Below are 19457 nucleotides of genomic sequence, written 5' to 3' on the forward strand. Positions count from 1 at the left end.
ATACTTTTGTAGCAACACTATTTTTAAATAATGGCAAAGAAAGGGTTCAGAGTCTTTTCTTTTCTTCCTGTGTCATATGTGGCAGCACTGTTCAATGTTTCTTAAACATTACCCACTGTAGTGACGTGTGAATAAACTCCAACTCTGTATCAACAACACTGTTGTGTAACTTCAGTTAAATACTTGTATGTGTGTAGATTAGAAAGAGGTAAAATAAAGGCATTATTTTATGAAGTATTAATCGTACAAAGGTCAGTTTTATACGAAGTAGAAGTGTGTATTTACCTGCTAGTAGGCTGTCAGTAATGGCTACGCCTCTCCATTTGGACTGGTAGATCTCGGCAGACTGGCAACTTTAAAAGTAGCTCTCGGTTCAAAAAAAGTTGGGCACCCCTGCTGTAGGCCATTTAAATTGCAGTGCAGGGCTAATAGATGCATGAGTTTGCACTTTATGTGAGCTGGGTGTTGAGAAACCCTCAGAGCAGCAGGCAGCGTTCACCTCACTGATAGTGTGAGCTTCTTATCACATCTGCCTACAGAAAGCAGGAGTTTCTGCTTGTCTGACAAATATGCTCACACAACTGCATTGCATTCAACAACTGACAACGTTTCTTGTAGTGGAGAATATCATTTTTGAAAGTTTCCATTTGCCACACACACTGGCAATCCATAAGGAGTGTTATATAGAATACCATGCACGGAAAACAGGGTAGGGCAACTTACCTTAGCCTAGAGACAGGGCTGCAGTATAGGCTGCTGTGTGTTGTGAAAATGTACAGTTATCATATACTGTGGACATTTGCTTATCTGTGGTGTTAAAACAAACTGTGTGCGATGCAAAGGTACAGAAAGTACTAAGGATGTAACGATACCCAAAACTCACGGTACGATATTTATCGCGATATTGAAAAATAAGAAAATTCTTTTGTTTTTAACTTGAATTTGTTTTCTTTATTAAATAATAAATCTGATTTGTACAGCATTTTAGTAGGATAGTAGTATTTTAAAGTGTCAACAATATAATAATCAGACCCTGCAATAGAATAAATCAAGTTTCACTTTAGTTTTTCAAGTAACTCAACTCTAACTCTCTAACTCACTCACTCAGCATCATCAAGGTTATCTTTTAGGAATATGAGCTTGTCCACATTTCCAGGTAGAAGCTGGGATGTTTGGGCGTTTACAATATCCCCTGCTGTGGAAAAAACTCTGTTGCTTGGTAGTGATGTTGCTGGGACAGAGAGATATGCTTTGGCCATGGGTGACAGCAGTGGGTAAAACTGTGCATTGTCTCTCCACCACTTCAAAAACAATACAGTTTTTGCCAAGAAGGTGAGGCTTATTGACAGGGCGAGATATAAATATACTGTTGGTACTTGTCAATGTCTCTAGGTGTGTACATGTAGCCCTGTAAATACGATGTCCTTTTGTGTTATCTGTTGTTTTATGTTCATGTTGTAACCTACTTGCTGCCATGTTGGACAGGTCTCCCTTGAAAAAGAGATCCATGATCTCAATGGGACCATCTGGTTAAATAAAGGTTTAAAAAAAAAAAAAAAAAAAAATTATTAAAAAGAAATATCGCGGTAGATTTTGTGAGTCTCACGACGGTATTGAGACATTTATTTACCGCGATATTCGATATATCGTTACATCCCTAGAAAGTACATTATTTTAAAAGCTCACTGCTTAGTTATTTTTAAAGGACTAACTATGCATGCTTTAGTTTGATAACAATATTAAAGTTGGATACTATTATTTTATCAGGTTTATAATGATGTAATTTTATGAGCTAAACTATAAAGATATAATGCTTTTAGGCAACTTCTAAGAGTATAGTAGCTATTTATGTTCCATGTATATAGTTTATTGTGTGTAGAAAGCTCTTTATGCAGGTGTCTTTTTTTCATACTCACTATGATGTAATCTTAATATGTGACCCGCTCTATCGAAATCAGTCGGAAGTCGCAACGGCTCATTTAAAAAAATATATATATAGTTTTTCGGGGTTCGGGTGTTTTGTTTGATTTTGAATAAACAAAGTCTTGTCTTTCAGAATATAAAACTTTTATTTCCAAAATCACACGATAAATACATTTTTGAAGCTTGTAAAGGGAAGATGACAATGCGACTGATTTCGATGGAGCAGGTCACATATGTGTATTTGGTGTGGTTTATATCACAAGCTTACCTATAAACAGTTAAAACACCGGTCTGTTTTGTCCCCACAGGAAGTTCCATAGGAAGCTGGGGCAGCAGGCGTGGCTGGTGGCGGCCATCACAGTCACGGAGTTCCTCATCGTGGTCAAATACGACCCCAACACCATCATGCTGCCCATCCCCTTCTTCATCACGCAGTGCTGGTTCCTGGGGATCCTCCTCATCTTCACCTGGACCCTGTGGAGGTTTTTCTTCCGGTAAGAAGTGGGGGGTGTTACAGGGCAGGGGGCAAGGAGGCACAAAGATACTTTAAAGACATAAGAAAGGGGAATACTATTTTATTAAGAAATCTTTCACACAAATAAGATTAGAGACAATTCAAATACAGCAATAGTGTAACAAGAAATTGTTCTCACTGTTTCATTACAAAGGGTACAATTGAATCACAATAAACCGATTAATTTCTTCATATGAGAATGTTCATACTCATGACCTCATGCAGCGACAATTTGAGGTTACTCTTGGTTCGATTCTCCTTCTGTTGATTATTCATCCTCCTGTCATTAGGGTAGCATTACCACCAGCAAGTTCAGCTTCTCATCTGTTTTCTCCCCCTTCCTGCTTCCCCCTTCCTCCCTTCCTGCTCATGCTCAGAAATAATGTTGAGTTCCAGTGAGGTAGGTATAGGAGAGAGTCTCTACCTCCAAGGGCAGTGTTGTATTTTATGTTATTCCCTGTTTAATACACAATATTTCATAAATATTATGAGCGAAATCTATAAAACACAAATATTACTCCACATGAGTCCTTTTGCAACATGACACTCTTATGGTGCTTTTCTACTGCAGGACCTCGCACGGCTTAGTACGGTATGGTTAGGCCTTGGTAGGCCAGGCTCACTTTATGCTGCGTTTCCATTACAATTTAGGAACTGGGGTAGTAACTATAGTAACGCAGTGTAGGCGGGGCAATCGGCTGTTCGGCGAGCAGAGCGACGCTGCGTAAAACTGCCGTGACGTCATCTTCAATGCGAACCACAAAACCATAACATCAGCCGTTAGCAGTTAGCCCTCGTAGCTCACAGCTCCTCATATCTGTTCAGAATAGTGTTGCACGGTGTACCGATACTTGAAAGGTACCGCGATACCCTGCCGTTAAAAACGTTACGATTCCTCCGTTTCATTAGTATCGGTACTTTAAGAATGACGGGGAAAAATAATCGAAATCGCAATTCTTGACTTGGTATCGGTATCGAAACCAAAATGTTGGTATCGTGACAACACTAGTTCAGAAACTAGACAAAAGTTAAACAAGTACAAACCACAGACTGTCTGTGTCATGGCGAATACAGTCGCTGGTTTATTTATGTCTGTAGGCCGTTGTTGTGAGTGTGGACGGAGCATATGACGTTAGCTTAGCCTGATCGATCCGATCTCCATTCAGAAAACACGCATTTTAAAAGGTTTTTCGTCTGCCGTCTTGTCTGCAAACCGGTATCAGTATGTTGTTACTTCGGCATCATTTTAAAACGTGTATTACAATTAAATCAGGGTAAAATATGTTCATTTTGTTCACCCCTTGCCAGCGATTCTCTCTGACCATTCAGCAGTCGAGTGTTTACGCCACTAGTTTAGCATATTCAGCCCGGTTGTTGGCCCGGTAAGAACCTCGATTTTGGAGGGCCAGAAAAAAGGTGAAAAAGTAGCCCTACCCCTAGTGGAAAAGCAAAAAAAAACGTGCTGCAGCGGAAATGCGCCATTAAAGTACTTTTTTTTTGCTCTGAATTTTATCATTTTCATTTTTTGCATTTGTCTTCACATCCTTTTATTCTCAGCTGCAGTTCAATCAGTAATAGAGAATTGTAGACAGGAGACACAAAGGCTCATTGAATGAAAAGAAGAAAAAAAGTGTTTGCACAGCTCGCACGCACACACATACACACATACACACACACACACACACACACACACACACACACACACACACACACACACAGTACCAGTCAGCATGCCAATAGATCTGCTCCCTCACTTCCCATGGGGCACCTCTTCCAGCCTATCAGTACAGTGCATCACGACCACACACACTAAAGCATGCTGTGTTCAAGTTACTCAGACCTGGGTGAAATTGTATTTGCAAATACATTTAATGCTTTGTTTTACCTCTTTTATATATAGATAGCAATTGTTTATCATTACCTTAGAATAAAGTAAACTTAGCCGCAGCATCAGAGCACCGTTTCAACAAATAACATGTTCTTTGCATATTTATTAGTGGTTATCAAATCACAACGATGGGTAAAGTTCATTATCATCATGAATCTTTATTTAAGTAAATTAATCTGCAGTTTGGCCCACATCCTGTTACGCCAACCAACCCAACTCCTGTTTCAAAGGAAATGAAATGCCTTATAGCAACAAAACAAATTGCTACACTTATCAGCCTTTCGTGGCATTTTAATAACACCTGAAAATCCTTTTTGTCGATGGGGGTTATTAAAGCATATAAGGACTGAAACACACTGAAAACAGATTCCTCCCCTGCAGAAAATTACCAAATATAAGTATCATCGTTTAAGTGTTGTTGTGGTAAGGTTTAAAACATTATTCCCCCACACGATGGATGGGTACCTATTTAGAAAACCACAGAAACTTTTTTAAATGGCCTTCTATGAGAAAACGCATTGAGATGTTGTTTTTCCTAATCGCCTGTCTTCTTCCATCTTCTCAGTGACATCACGCTCCGTTACAAAGAGACCCGCCGACGCAAACAGGAATCCCCCTCGGACCGAGACCGCTCCCTCGGCAACGGCAACCCCTCCACCCCTTCTGGACGCAGCAAACTGAACGGCAGCTCGGAGACGGTGCGGCAGAGAAAATCCTGAAGCGGTGGAGGGGGGACGGATGGGGGGGGGGCGCGAGTCCTGAGCGTCGGTCAGCAGCAACTGAAGGAGAACGTTGGAGGTTTGGTGGGAGAGAGAAACGAGAAAACTGAAGCAGACGCAAAGAAACATGTCGAGGCAAACTGATGGACACGTGCTGAGTAGACTTTATTTGTGCCTACATGAACCAAGCAGTCATTCAACGGGGGGGGGGGTGCTTTGATTCGATGCATCGTCTAGTTATTGTCTTACTACAGGGATTTACCTCATTCTATTTTTTTAACCGCATTTGAGGGAATTATACACAAGTTAGTGTATTATTTATACACTTAGGAAAAAGCTGAATCAAAGAGAGGTGGAGTTGTGGAAGGAGGTGGCCGAGGGAAGTATATAATGTAGATTTGTGACCAATCGTAATCCCTTTTCTCAGCTGCACACTTTTAGAACACAAGAGGTGAGTGTTAGAAAATGTCCGCCACTGTAAATACGCTTTGTTCCGTGTGTCGTGCGCAGTAGCATCGGTGCAGGTGAGAAAAAGGAGAGCATCCGGAGAGTTTTCTGTACGTGACGGTTACTGATGTTCAGTGTCAACCGGGAATATTGGCCATAATAATGCCAAGCAGCAGTTCAAATCCAGCTCGGTAAACACTGACAAAATGTTCTCTTTATTTTTTGGTTTCGAGTTATCTTTCTGAAGGTTTTGGTCTCCTGATGCATCGTTTACACGAGGGAGACGTTATCATCTTTTCACCTTTACTCATTCCTGGAAACAGAGCCTCGAGGTGCTTGTGAACGCGGGGCGATCCTCGCTCAGTCTGACGAGAGAGGAGAGAGAACTGGGCGAATCCTTCTTTAATAGAATATAACAAATACAATCAAGATGTACCATATTGTAGTTATTTAACTGCTGATTATACATGATTTATGGGGTATAGTTTGAGTATTTTTGTAGTTCCTTTGTTATCACTACTGTTACTATAATAGATTCCTTATTGAAGTTCCTTGTTTTAAAGAAATGCAGCACTCTAAATAAACAAATCCATGACAATCACACCGATAGGAAGCATTAATCCTGTCTGATGGACTCATGTTGGCTCAGCACACACGGCAGAGGTCTCTCCACTGTTACAAGACTGTAACGCTCGTTCAGGCACATCAGAACGTACACTTAACATCTGATTAGGTTAATGCCAAATGGATTTTTAATGAACCCTTCATTTAGAGCATGTGCTGTTGTGGCTGAAACTAAATGAAAGCGGTTAAGCTGTGTATTGTGTACAAGCCAAAGCTTAGATCCTGTTCTTGCTAAAGCCATAAATGCCACTCAGACCCACTTGAACAGCTGATAAACCTCTTTCAGATTCCTCTACATTTCAACTAAAGCAGTCCCAGAGCACCCGGGATCCTGTCGGACATTAAAAAAGGAACCTTCTAGACCATTCAAAAAAACATATTTACTTTTTGTCAAAATTGGAACTTAAACTGTGTGAAAATGTGTAATTGTCTCAGTATTTGTTGATTTAGTTACATAGAACATAAGGAGGTATTAGTCGACTGTATATGAATCTTATTTTCACGGTGGATTGTTTCTGTGATTTATTTTCAAGCAAAAAGCCAAGCATTCTTCTTTAGCAGCTTCTCCAGTGCTGCTGCTTCTCTTAAGTGTTACGGAAATCTGAGTATCTTTGTGTATTGGACAATTGGTCAAAGAAAACCATGATTTAGAAACAGAAAATACCAATATAATGTTGTTTTCTTCATTTGTCTTCTGCCCATCTGTAGGAAGAAGAAAAGAAAATCTGTTGGCGAAAAATAAAACCAACAAATTCATTAAAATAGTTGGATGCAGCCTCAGTCAGATGATCTGAGCTTTTCGTAATGCTATGAAAAAAGACACTGTAGTCAGACATCAAATATTGTTCCCTATACAGTATGTCACTCAGAAAGCTTTAGTCTTTGTCAAGTTCAGAGAATCAGCTGTAAATGTCAAGGTGTGTCACTCGTCCTGTCCCAGTGGCTTCAAAGCTACAGACAAAGCATTGACGATCGCCTCAAATGGTCCTCCTGTAAACTGGACTGATGTTTAGTGACCCTGAAGTCATTTTCTTTTGAATGTAACCCAGCTGAATCTGCTTTCCAAATGAGACCTTATCATATTTCAGTTTATTTCGCCATAAACACTAAACTAAAAGTTCTTCATTCTCATCCCGTCTGTAAATGTTTCCCCTCTTTGTTTTGAATACAGAGATTGCTGTGCAAATGTGAAACTCTAAAAACAATGTTTAGCTGGAAGGTCAAAGTCTGTCCTCCCGTACTGTGCTGATTCAGTTGCTTGTGAACTTTGTAGAAGTGTACTTTATTCCCCTTTCTTCCTTTAAATGACATGGGTTCAATGTCAGTGTCCATGCCTTGGATTGGTAGATGTTTTTAATTGAAATCTCTACCAACCCAATCATTTGCACATCACAAATGATTGATTTCAGAATCTGAATTGCATTTGAGTTATCGAACTGAATATAAACTGGTTCCCCCCCCCCCCCCCCAAAAGGACCCTTTACCTTGAATGTCTTTTAGGGTTCCGTGTAGTTCCACCTGCAGCCACGCGGGGGCGGTACGTCATTTGTTACTGTGCTGACTTCAATGTGTTCTTCTGTCCATTGTAACGATCATTCGCAACTTGCTGTAAAAGCAATTTTTTCAACTTGGTTTGTGTACATTTGAACATGTTAAAGATCATAATAACTGACAATATGCTGCTGCACCACATACTTTTATAATGTTTTCAATAAAATCCACTGAAAACCTGCATGGATTTACCTTGTTTTCTTAAAAATCACAAAGAAGGAAATGTCAGTTTACAGCCGCGTGGCCGAACGTTTAGAGAATAGCTTCAGTGTTATTAGATATTTCTGTCAGATTTTACTATGGTATACTGAAGTATAATTTTAAGCATTTCACACAAGTGTCAAAGGCTTTTATTGACAGTTACATTGTTTTTCTGATTCTGAACGGCTTGTAAAAGGCTTCCTACTAAGTCATGTTTATTTGTGTCTTATAGGGCGTCTGCTATTGAATTAGCATGTGGTTCGTTGGTCTAGGGGTATGATTCTCGCTTAGGGTGCGAGAGGTCCCGGGTTCAAATCCCGGACGAGCCCAACTTTAGGATGAATTCCTCACAGCATTAATTTAGTAAAAAAGCCATATAAATGCAATCGCTCATATCAGAATAGCAGATAATCATCAAATCTTCCATCTCAGACTGATAACCCACCTTTTTATCCTACACCTCTATCAGGGCTGCCAACCCTCACGCATTGAGCGTGAGAGTCACGCAATTAACCCATATCTCACGCACTCACGCCACACATGCCTTTCCTCACGCTAAGTTTTCGTCCAAAATAAATGTATATAAAAATAAAGTGAAGTTACAGCAAACCGAGCGGTCTACGAAATGAGACGGTCTTCTGGCTTAGTTCAGTAAAGTTGGAACGATATTGGGAGACTCGGATCAATAACTCATGAACAAAATGTTATTCAGACACAAATGACGTCTCCTAAGTACCGTGGTAAGGTTGACAACGAACTACAATCACATTTTGATCAAAAAAAGCCAATACGCGCCGTCCTCCAAGCTGGACACATTACATTGGTCTCTATCCGCAGCCGGAGAAGAAACGAGTGCTCAGGGACCGTCTGCAAAGTACAACTCCGAAAAAAGAGAATACAATAATATTCAATCAGCTTATTACTACCAAACTCAGACTCAGAGTGGCGAAGTCACGCCCATCTACTTCCGCCCCATGGGACCTTATTTCTGAAAAATGATGTATTGAAGTCAATGGAGAGAGAAAACTTATCTTTCGATCCCGTTTGAATTGTGCCATGAATTACACATGATGTTTGTCAATCTTAAAAAATAATTTCCATGTCTAAAAAGTCACAGTTTGTCTTAAAACTGTTGAAATATAAGACTATGAAAAATACTAGAAAGACTACAAATCCCAGAATCCCGGTCCCGCATGCTGGCTCTTACAGAACCGACTAACTCCCCTTGTGTGTATGTACAGCTCTCAACGTGCCCAGATTTGTAGTGATTTTCACCTCTTTTAATATTTTTCACTTCATTCTGAAAGAAAGAGGTGAAATGTGCTAATGTGACGGCCGTCTTGCTGTGTCCTGCGAGACGGGAGATGTAATTCATTGAGCACTTCACACAAACAAATGTGTTACTTCACAGTTTTACGACACATTTAGATTTTTTTTGACTTGCAAAATTATCTTTTAAGCTGGAATCCGGTTAACTTCCAGCTCCAAAAAATTGTCGGTCTAGAGGCAAGAGCTTCGGAGCTAAGAGGTGGCGTCGCTTACTTCTCTCTTACGTCGAGGCGTGCAGGAAACTAAACCCACCTCCCCTGAACATGGGTCGACTGTCATGCCTGCCTACAAGCAGTAGTGCTAATTATAAACACACTTTATAAAGTCAGGCAACACTAACCAGGCTTCGTGTGATTCTGTTTATTTGTACCTTACTTTGACCATCCGTTCATTGTTATTGATCATTGTGGAGAGAGGCAGACGTGTTGTTTTGTATTATAGCAGCTATCGGATGGAATCAATACATGGGCTGCACAGGTTGTCGTGTCCGACTATCACAAGTAGAATCATAATAAAAATACGCCGGTAAAATGTGCCTGTAGAAAACGGTTTATGCCACAATAGGATAGCAATAGCAAGTAGTCAGTTTAGCTTCAGTTGCTATGCTAACATCATCACCCATTTTATACCAGAGAAACTTTCATAACAGCGTTGTGATACCAAACAGCGTCAATTCAGACTGACACACATTCACTTAGGCTAAGGGGAACTGGGGATATGTATCAGCTGCTTGTGTGAGTCGGACAGTGAATACTTTAGAGCGGCCGCTGCAGTGTGAGCTAACCGTGAGCTAACGGAGGAGAATAAACTCCCGTGGAAGAGCAGCGGTCGGTAAATGCTGCAGAAACACATTAATAAACAATGAACCACGGCACTCTGGAGCAAAGTATAAGGTTGGAGAAGTCGTTATTCAATTTATTCTGGCTTCGTGTGATTAAAAGCAACACGATCATCGACCCGACGCAGTTCCCCGTTGTTGTTGTTGTTGTTGTTGTTGTGAGCGCCGTAATGCCGTTGGGGAGCAAATCAGCGATGTAAACGGTGACGTCATGACGCAGCAGCGGCAGCACCAGTAGGGCTCAGGGCGGTGTGAACAGAGCGGGAGCAGAAAAGGGAAACCGGAGCTGAACCAGAAAAGCTCTAGCTCGGAGCTAGAAAGGGAAAAGCGCTGGTGTGATGTAAATTAAGTCGTAAATATGTGTAATATGTGTATTTTTTCCCGATAAATCTCATAGTTTAAGAATGGAGGATTTGATGTCATTTCCTTAGTGTCCGACCTTATATATACAGTCTGTGTCCGACACATGAATGATCCCGTTTTCACAAGTGTATGACAGAACGTATGAAATTAGGAGACTAATAATTCCATGATTTGAGCAGTGAAGTCCCACTTCTTCTTTATTGCATAGTTTCACTTTCACCTGAATAATCTTGCATAGCCATTGAACTGTGGTAAACTCCAGGAAGAAAATGGATCTCATCAAGTGATGCATTTAACTCCTTTGTTTTATGACATAAATAGCGCAGTTCGCACACATCTCTGTGTGTAGTGCATTCAATAGTACAGTACACAAATCTTTCTGGACTCCCTGAAGCAGCTGGCGAGTATTGATAAAACAAAAGCATTCATTACAAAAGACCCAAAGCAGTGCATGGAATATACTCAGAGCTAGGAGTGTAAAATGCATAGCACAGGAATCATTTCACAATCAAAATTTAAATTCTAGAAACTTCTCTAGACTGCTTAAATGCTTTATGCCTGGGATCTATAATTGGAAAATGTACAACAGCCTCTTTGGTAAACGACAATAAATACACTTTTAGAGATGGATGTTCTTGTAAAAGGCACGACTGTTAATATCATTTACAAAAATCTATGTGGAATCTGGTCAGACAGCCATTTCGATGCAAAAAGGTGCAAAACAGAGTTATTGTGCCACACATTGACATGTCTTTTCAACAGGGACGTTAAGATCTTTAACTCAAAGCTTAAATACACATTAATAGAAAAACTGCAGTATATCAAATCAGGTATTAAAAAGACACATTTCACACTGACCAATCAGTAACTGGGTAATTAATCTTCAGTAACTTACAGGATACTGGTTAGCAAAACAACAGCTGCCTTTTTTGGGGAAAGACACTCATTCACTCTTAGAAAACACAGTTTAAAATATATTCTGATAGTAGAAAAGCTTTGTTTATATTCCTACGATCGGACCAGTTTGAAGCCCTGCCCGGTGTCCAGTATCGCCGGGGGAAACCAGTTGAGTTTGACTCTCTTGAGACATCGCAGGCAGACGCTGCAGAGCCACAGCACGTTGAGCCCCCCGCACCACAGCGCCAACTGCACCACCGGGTAGGTGACCCGGGGGAAGTACAGGCTCCAGTGGCTGGTGACATCACTTCCTGTGGGCAGGTGCAGCGTGTAGTCGCTCCAGTGTTTGGAGATGCCGTACACAGCAGAGACAGGCCGGCCCCTCTCGGACCACTGGGTGCTGCTGTGGGAGTTGCAGTTATACTCCACCCACTGGGCGGTGAAGTCTCCGAGCTGCGGGGGGTCCTGCAGCTCCACGTCCCTCACTCGGGCCAGCGTCGCTCCCTGCACGGCCACGTACAGACCCTCCACCTTCCTGACCTCCGTCACCCACGGCAGCGAGAAGTCACAGTCGAGCACTAAGATGAGGCGCGAGCAGAAGCTGCCGTTCTTCTCCTTCCACCACTCCAAGATCTGAGCCAGACCCAGAGTGTCCCCTCCTGGAGAGGAAGAGACAGCAGCCAGTTCAATATCACACAGGCACACACAATGAGGCGGATAATAAGATTCTCAGATGATTCAAATACAAATATAGCATGCCTTAAAGACACTCACAAAAAGTCATAAGAATAGTCATATTATTATATGTCATTATAAATATAAGTACAGTATGCCATAACATTTTCTAATATAGTATGTTATAAATATTCACATCATAAAGGCCATACAGATCTTAAGAAACATAGTATGGAATATCATAATATGCAGAAAAAAATAGTTTAAAAGAGTAATTGTATACTAAGTAATACAAATGTAATTTATACATGTAATAGTCACAAAAAAATTATACTATAGTATATTATAACAATGTTGTAAAAGAAAGTTTTAGTATACTATGTTATAAAAATGTAATTTAAAAAAAAAGGTAATAGTATAGTATTTAAAGAAAAAACCATAAGTCATAGTATGCTGGAAAAATGTTGTAAAAGATTCAGAGTATAGTTTGTCTAATAAAAAGGCAAAATCATTATCAATTTCATATAAAAAGTTAAAGTATAGTTTGCTATAATACCTTAATTAAAAAAACTCATTGTCGTATAATTTGTAATTTAAAGAAATGACAGTTCCCTCTCACCTGCCAGCGCCCAATCCCCGGAGCCGTAGCTGTGCCCGCTGTAGAAGATGACGTAGGTGTCGTGGCGCGGCCCGTCTGCTGTGCGCAGCTCCAGGAAGGATTTGATCTTGGCCTGCAGAGCGTCGTGGCTCACCCCGCTGGTGGAATAGTCGCAGCCAAAAGTCTCGATCAGGTGGTGGACGAAGAAGCGTTGCACGTTGTTCAGCATGCCTGTGGAGCGCTGGTTCAACTCCTGAACCTGGCCCGGAGGCAGCAGCATGGGCTGGCCGTCAGGACTGGGGGCGGGGGAGAATAAAACATTAAACACAAGGGTGAAAGGGAATGAATCACGTCTATTTAAATCCTTCAGTCATTCAACACAGGTCAGGGCACGTTTACTGGGTCAAAGCCAACTTAACATTTTTTTTTTTAACTATGGATAAGACAAAGTTAAATGATACATAACATGTATTCTTTACTTTTTTTGTGGATAACTGAACTTGACACTTAAAATAACAGGAATAATGGTTTACAAAATATTAATTTGAAGCAGGAATAATTATGGTTTTTACCTTTTAGAACCGTCATCATCACATTACAATATTACTCGACCGACTAGAAAACTGGGTGGGACTTTCGGAAACAGTTCTAAATTGGTTTGAATCCTACTTAAAGGACAGACAAAACTTTGTTTCTATAGGTAAATACACATCTGAGTTGACAAATATGACATGTGGGGTACCTCAAGGCTCCATCTTGGGGCCTCTTCTCTTTAACATCTACATGCTACCACTGGCTCAGGTAATGAAGAACAACAAAATAAGATACCATAGCTATGCAGATCAATCAATCAATCAATGTTTATTTATATAGCCCAATATCACAAATGTTACATTTGTCTCAGTGGACTTCACAGTTTGTACAAAATATCAAACTGTATGACAATACGATACGATGCAGATGACACACAAATGTACGTAACCATTTCACCAGGAGACTATGCTCCAATTCAAACACTGAGTAAGTGCATTGAAAAAAATCAATGACTGGGTGTGTCAGAACTTTCTCCAATTAAACAAAGATAAAACTGAGGTAATGGTTTTTGGAGCCAAGGCAGAACGTATAAAAGTTAGCGCTGAGCTTCAGCCTGCAATGTTCAAAACAACAGATAAAGCCAGAAATCTAGGTGTAGTCATGGACTCTGACCTGAGTTTCAACAGTCACATTAAAACAGTTACTAAATCAGCCTACTATCACCTAAAGAATATATCTAGGATTAAAAGACTAATGTCACAGCAGGATTTGGAAAAACTTGTCCATGCTTTTATCTTCAGTAGACTCGACTACTGTAATGGTGTCTTCACGGGTCTCACTAAAAAATCTATTAGAAAGCTGCAGCTGATTCAGAACGCCGCTGCTCGAGTCCTCACTAACACTAAGAAAGTGGATCACATCACTCCAGTTCTGAAGTCTTTACACTGGCTTCCTGTGTGTCAAAGAATAGATTTCAAAATACTGCTGCTGGTTTATTAAGCACTGAATGGTTTAGGCCCAAAATACATGTCTGACCTCCTGCTAAATTATGAACTATCCAGATCTCTCAGGTCTTCAGGGACTGGTGAGCTTTCTGTCCCCAGAGTCAGAACTAAACATGGTAAAGCAGCGTTCAGTTTAGGGGTGCAACAACTAATCGACTTAATCGATTACCAAATTAGTTGCCAACTAATTCAGTCGTCGATTCGTTGGTGACGTCATCACGTGTGTTTTAACGCGCTGTTAAGCTCCAACGTTATCGGTCTTTTTATCGGTACCGGAGACATTTAAAAAATATGTCATGTATTATTGCTACAAAAACATTATATCACAGTCTTAGTGTCGCCAACTCGTTTCTAAAATGCAAAAAGACAAAAATATGCGTCTATGGTGTATTTTCGATCTTTCCAATCCAGACGAGATCTCTCTCTCCTCCGTCTGTGTGCGAGGGGGCGGGGCAGTTTGCACACACACGTCTGCTACATGCAGCAACCGGCAGCAACACACGGAGGAGATGGCGGAGAGAACGCGCTCCAAGGTGTGGTTAAATGTTACCCGTCTCGATGTGGACAATGCTCGTTGCCAAAAGTGCAATAAGAGTTTAGCATGTAAGGGCGGTAACACGAGCAATGTGTCTAAACATTTAGCAAAAGTGCTCCACATTCAGACGGAGGAATGCACCGGGTTCGACCGTCTTTCTAGTAGCTCTGTAGCCCCATCCACGAGCAACGTTTCCACGTCAGGTGTTATGTATGCTAGCAGCAACACACGGAGTTAACTCAATTATACAAACATGGGTTAATGATTAGAGGTAACAGAGTTATTTATTTTGTTAAAGTTTCAGCTATTCTGTTTACAATTCTGTCATCAGATTATTTAATACGATTTGTTAAAACATTGTTGTTTCTTTTGATGTGAAATATTATTTATTTTATTTAAATAAAAAGCAATGTTAATTTTGTTCACAATTTAAGTTATTTCAATAACATATGTATTTTTGAATCAAGTATTCATCTTTATTGTCTTCATTGTTAGTTTCCACATGCCTAAAACAACCTCAAGCTAAATCTAAAAGTTGATGGCTAAATAAGAGCCTTTGAGAAATTGTGCAAGGCATAACAGTCCGAATAGTCGATTAATCGTTTCATTCATCGATAGATTAATCGATTATCAAATTAGTCGTTTGTTGCAGCCCTAGTTCAGTTGTTATGCTCCAAATACTGGAACAAACTCCCAGAAACCTGCAGGTCCGCTGCAACTCTGACTACTTTTAAATCCAGACTAAAGACTTTTCTTTTTGCCACTGCTTTTAATTGAACTATTCATATCTTAGACTGCACTGTAACTTGTATCCATGTACTTTTTTCTTTTAATGTTTATTTGATTATCTTTTCTTTTTAATGACTGATTTTAAATGCCATTTTCTTAATGTCTTTCGTTTTTTGTAAAGCACTTTGAATTGCCTTGTGTTGAAAGGTGCTATATAAATAAACTTGCCTTGCCTATTGTCCAATTCCCTAGTAGGACAATAAAGTCAAATATCAGCATTTTGATAGTTTCCCACTCTCCCAGCAGTTATGGTCCACACTACCTGCAGTAGTTGGTGGGGATGACCACTGCGTAGCCCACACACGTTCCTCCCAGGCTGCTCCCCAACTCGTGGAAAAGGCCGTGGAACAGAGACTCCAGCGGCAGGACGAGCAGGAACACGCTCACAAAGACACTGCTGGAGGCCTGCAGAGCACAGGAGGAGATTACATACCGGCATATACTGCACTGACAACAGTATGATGTCTGAAGGCAAATGCTGTGGAAACAGTTGTAACAAATATCTGCTTCTGCATGAATTGTGCAACATTCACGCAAAATATAACTACCACTCAAATCAAAATATAGAGGAAACTGAGCAATTCACTGTGTCAATACGATGAAACGTAAATGTAAGAGCATAGGTGAATGCAACCAGTGATGATGGATCCCAGTTAAATAAGTTAAAGTTTGGTAACGGTTGTATAAGAAAAAAAAACAATGATCTTCTTTAATTCTACATGGACAAAACATTTTGAACAAATTGTTCTCCTCAGCTCTCCTAATGTTATTTGTGTCTAAAGTCTTCTTGTGTGGTATTGATCTATAAAAGTATAAGATCTATGTTGTCTGCTGCACCTACCTGCCAACAAAAAGCCGCAACAGCCACAGTCGACACCAGAGATAAGAGCACCAGGCGTTCAGAGATCAGGCAGAAATGTCTCATGCCTTTAGAGGCCATCACTTTGTCCAGGCTGCTGACCCCTGACCCCTGGGACAAGCACATCCTCTGGCATTCACTGAGCTTGGTGTGAAAGCCCCACACTGTGATGACAAACACCATGTGGCAGATGGCCCAGAAGAGCACACAGACCACAAAGCCCGGGATCACCAGGTACCACTGGTCCACGTGTCTCATCTTCCGAGCGGCCAGAATGATGAAGGTCACCTCCACCCCCAGCAGAGGCAGCAGGGACAGCCGGCGCCACAGACCCCGCCACACCAGGAAAGGCTGCCATCGCTCGGTGACAGACAGCCCGCTGAAGTACACATCCAGCAGGGGGTCGCAGATCAGCTGGCTGAAGAAGCAGGTGAGGGCGAAAGGGTTGATGGTGATGCTCAGAGACTCGAAGAACAGCAAGGCGGTGATGACAGCGAAGCAGATCAAGTTGGGAAGAGCCAGCAGAGCCTTCATCCGGAGGGCGATCATGACTGTGGCCAGCGCGACCACCAGCACCATCACACTCAGGGACTTCTGGGCGAGCAGCGCCATGCTGGCGATGGCAAAGCCCAGCAGCTCCAGCCTCTCTGCCGAGGTGAGGAAGGCGGGACGGTACCTGGTGCATCCGAAGAGCCTCTCCAGCAGCGCCCACAACGTCCTCAGACCCACGCTGGCCAGCAGCAGGTAGTTGGCCACCTGCTCCTTCATGTCGCTCTGCACCCCGGGGCTGTTGAGGAAACACTGCAGCCCCAGCAGGAACCCGAACCACAGGTGGATGAGACTGAGGCTCACCCTCTCCATGTTGAAGTAGTAGTACACCACACTCGCTATTCCGAGGACAACCAGAGCCAAAACGAAGATGACAAGGAAGGTGGTGTCCGCGGTCCTCTCCCACCGGGCGTAGAGCCCCAGACTCAGCGCGAGCAGCAGGTTGAGCCCGGACAGGTAGCCCAGCCACCGGACAGATGACCACATGCTCACCTCTCCATTGACCTCCTCCAGCCGGGTCATCGCTGCATGGAGACAGTGGCTGACCCAGTAGCGTAGGAAACGAAACATTTTGATATGAAAGGCTAATTAACCGAAGCTAAAAACAGGCACAGTAATGAGCGGGATTACTAACCGTTATGACATTACGTTACGATGCCAAACTAAGTTCGGCTAACTAGCTAACAACCGTTAGCTACGACCGAAGCATCTTTGCACAAAGTGACGCTAAGCAGGCAGAAATATTCACATCTTGACTGTCGTGTTGTTTTTTCTGTTGTGTTCCTTTGATCTCTTGTCCGACTCAGTTTATAAAGGTGTGATATGAAGCGAACCGAAAGTAGCTGTCAGTAAAGTTGATGTAAAAGTTTGTCATGTCAAAAGTTTTGAGATGACAGGCGCCATGACGCTAGCATCGACTACGGCAAGCGATAAGGATTAAAAGTGTTTCGCCAACGTTAAAGGGCCAAGCCCCGTTCATAAAAAGTATACATTATAACCAGGGGTGCACATAACTTTTTTGCCCTGGTTCTCAAAGGAGCACCTGGAGATGTTGCTTGGTGCTCATCCTTAAAATTAAATAAACCGTAACTTTTGAGGGGGTCTTGACTTTATTTGCCAGACACACGGCACTGAACACACATGCAGAGGTGAACACAAGACAACATTAGCACGACCAGTAATCCTACAAGCTGTCATCACTACCCTCCTGACTGTTCTCCTCACTGTCTTCCTCTCTGTCAGACATGGTAGCTGATGATGTAGGCCTACTTCTTTCTCTCTGGTTGAGTCTGCGATTAGCTGCTTGCATCCACAAGTCAACAGCTGGGTTTGGGTCGAAAGTCTCTGTTGTCATCTTAGACAAGTGGATGTAATCAAATAAGTATGTGAACATAACCAATAGCCTACCATAGCCAATAACAAATTAATGTAACTTATTTTATTTGTGTTGTTCATTCATATCTTATTTTACCTTAACATTTATTTATTTATGCATTTTTTTTTATCTCTCCAGTTTTAAAGGATATTTTTGGTTACTGTCCTATAGTATACATTGGAATGATTTAAAACCTGTTTATCCCAATAATTATAAAGGAGTGCCTTGGAAATATGTGTTTACATAAATTGTGACCAAACCGTTTGAATTTAGACTAAGAGTCCTTTACCTCACTGAGCTGTAGTTAACTTATCAGCCTCTCAGTCTGACTGGAGAGGACTCTCCCTCCACATTATTGTAGAAACATCTTCTTCTTATCTCCGTTAGAGCAGCTAGCACGGCACCAGATTATAATAACAACAGCGCTGGTACCACCCTCTCTCCCTCGCTCACTCGCATTTTGTCTGTGAGCTGCGGGCGCCAAATAAGCCAACATCCCCCATTTTCATCACTTACAGCGCCCATCGTACAGGGCAAATTAAAGGTGGAACCGGGGTGAAAAGGGTGTTACATTTACTTAATTGTGAATATTGTTATATCAAGGGCGAAAATTAGGATGAGCCCCAACGGTCAAAATGTTTTTTTCCCTCCCAGAACTGCAAGCGCAGCACCTCCCCAGATCTGGCGCCCTAGGCCCTGAGTTCATATCATGGTTCATATGCAACTCGCAAATATCTTTCTCTCTCTCTCTTCCTCACCTCTCCTCTCTCCTCTATTTTCTCTTTTCTCTTATCTCTCTCCCTCAATGTTGGTACGCAAATGCGCTTTGTTTCAAATAACCCGGTGCTCTTTTTTTGGCGGAGGTACGCATGCGCACCTGCGCACCAGTTATGTGCAGCCCTGATTATAACCTGATTATAACGTTAGTTTGGTGAACGACAGAAAAGTATCAACTGAAAATTAATATATGCATAACTTTCTTTTTTCACATCTTCCCAATCTCTCAGTTTAATTGTAGCTTATAAAACACAGATCTTATAAAGTTGTAAATTAAAATCTCTGAAATGCAACATTACTTTTCTTTAAAAATAAATATTTGTATTTTCGCATTTAAAAAAATCGGTTTTTTATTTCATATTTTGTTCAGTAAAATATTATAGTGATATGTTTTTATATTAGTGGAAGTGTCCACAGTAAAACTTAACTACAACCTTAGAATTAAGTTACTGTTACCGTTTTTGATTT

At 41.4% G+C, this 19457-nt stretch overlaps 2 protein-coding genes and 1 non-coding gene across 3 annotated transcripts in view; 2 read left to right on the forward strand and 1 right to left on the reverse strand.

The window, feature by feature from the left end:
• The window catches only part of ptdss2 (phosphatidylserine synthase 2), a 34107-nt gene extending 26260 nt beyond the window's left edge, over positions 1-7847 (forward strand). The window contains exons 12-13 of the mRNA XM_034236147.1: positions 2232-2417; positions 4891-7847. Coding sequence (XP_034092038.1) covers positions 2232-2417; positions 4891-5044 — 340 coding nt within the window. The 3' untranslated portion in view covers positions 5045-7847. The remainder of the gene's footprint in view (positions 1-2231; positions 2418-4890) is intronic.
• A 277-nt stretch (positions 7848-8124) lies between these two features.
• trnap-agg lies at positions 8125-8196 on the forward strand. Its single transcript has one exon. It is a non-coding gene; the product is annotated as a tRNA-Pro (tRNA).
• Positions 8197-10566: 2370 nt separating this feature from the next.
• On the reverse strand, positions 10567-17783 carry tmem168b (transmembrane protein 168b). Its single transcript, XM_034236064.1, has 4 exons — positions 16271-17783; positions 15692-15834; positions 12589-12863; positions 10567-11953 (listed from the first exon to the last, which is right to left on the reverse strand). Exons 1-4 carry the CDS (start codon positions 17405-17407, stop codon positions 11406-11408), a joined length of 2103 nt encoding a protein of 700 aa, XP_034091955.1. The 5' UTR covers positions 17408-17783; the 3' UTR covers positions 10567-11405.
• Between the last annotated feature and the right edge of the window lie 1674 nt (positions 17784-19457).

Source organism: Gymnodraco acuticeps, unplaced genomic scaffold (assembly GCF_902827175.1).
Source record: "Gymnodraco acuticeps unplaced genomic scaffold, fGymAcu1.1, whole genome shotgun sequence".
NCBI classification, from domain to species: Eukaryota; Metazoa; Chordata; class Actinopteri; order Perciformes; family Bathydraconidae; genus Gymnodraco; species Gymnodraco acuticeps.

What these genes read in the sequence shown, in the direction of transcription:
- tmem168b (XM_034236064.1), bottom strand. Translation starts at nt 17,407, where the DNA reads ATGTTTCGTTTCCTACGCTACTGGGTCAGCCACTGTCTCCATGCAGCG. An exon ending in TTGCGGCTTTTTGTTGGCAG is followed by an intron (nt 15,835 to 16,270) that starts GTAGGTGCAGCA and finishes TGTGCTCTGCAG; the next exon opens with GCCTCCAGCAGTGTCTTTGT. An exon ending in ATCCCCACCAACTACTGCAG is followed by an intron (nt 12,864 to 15,691) that starts GTAGTGTGGACC and finishes CCCCGCCCCCAG; the next exon opens with TCCTGACGGCCAGCCCATGC.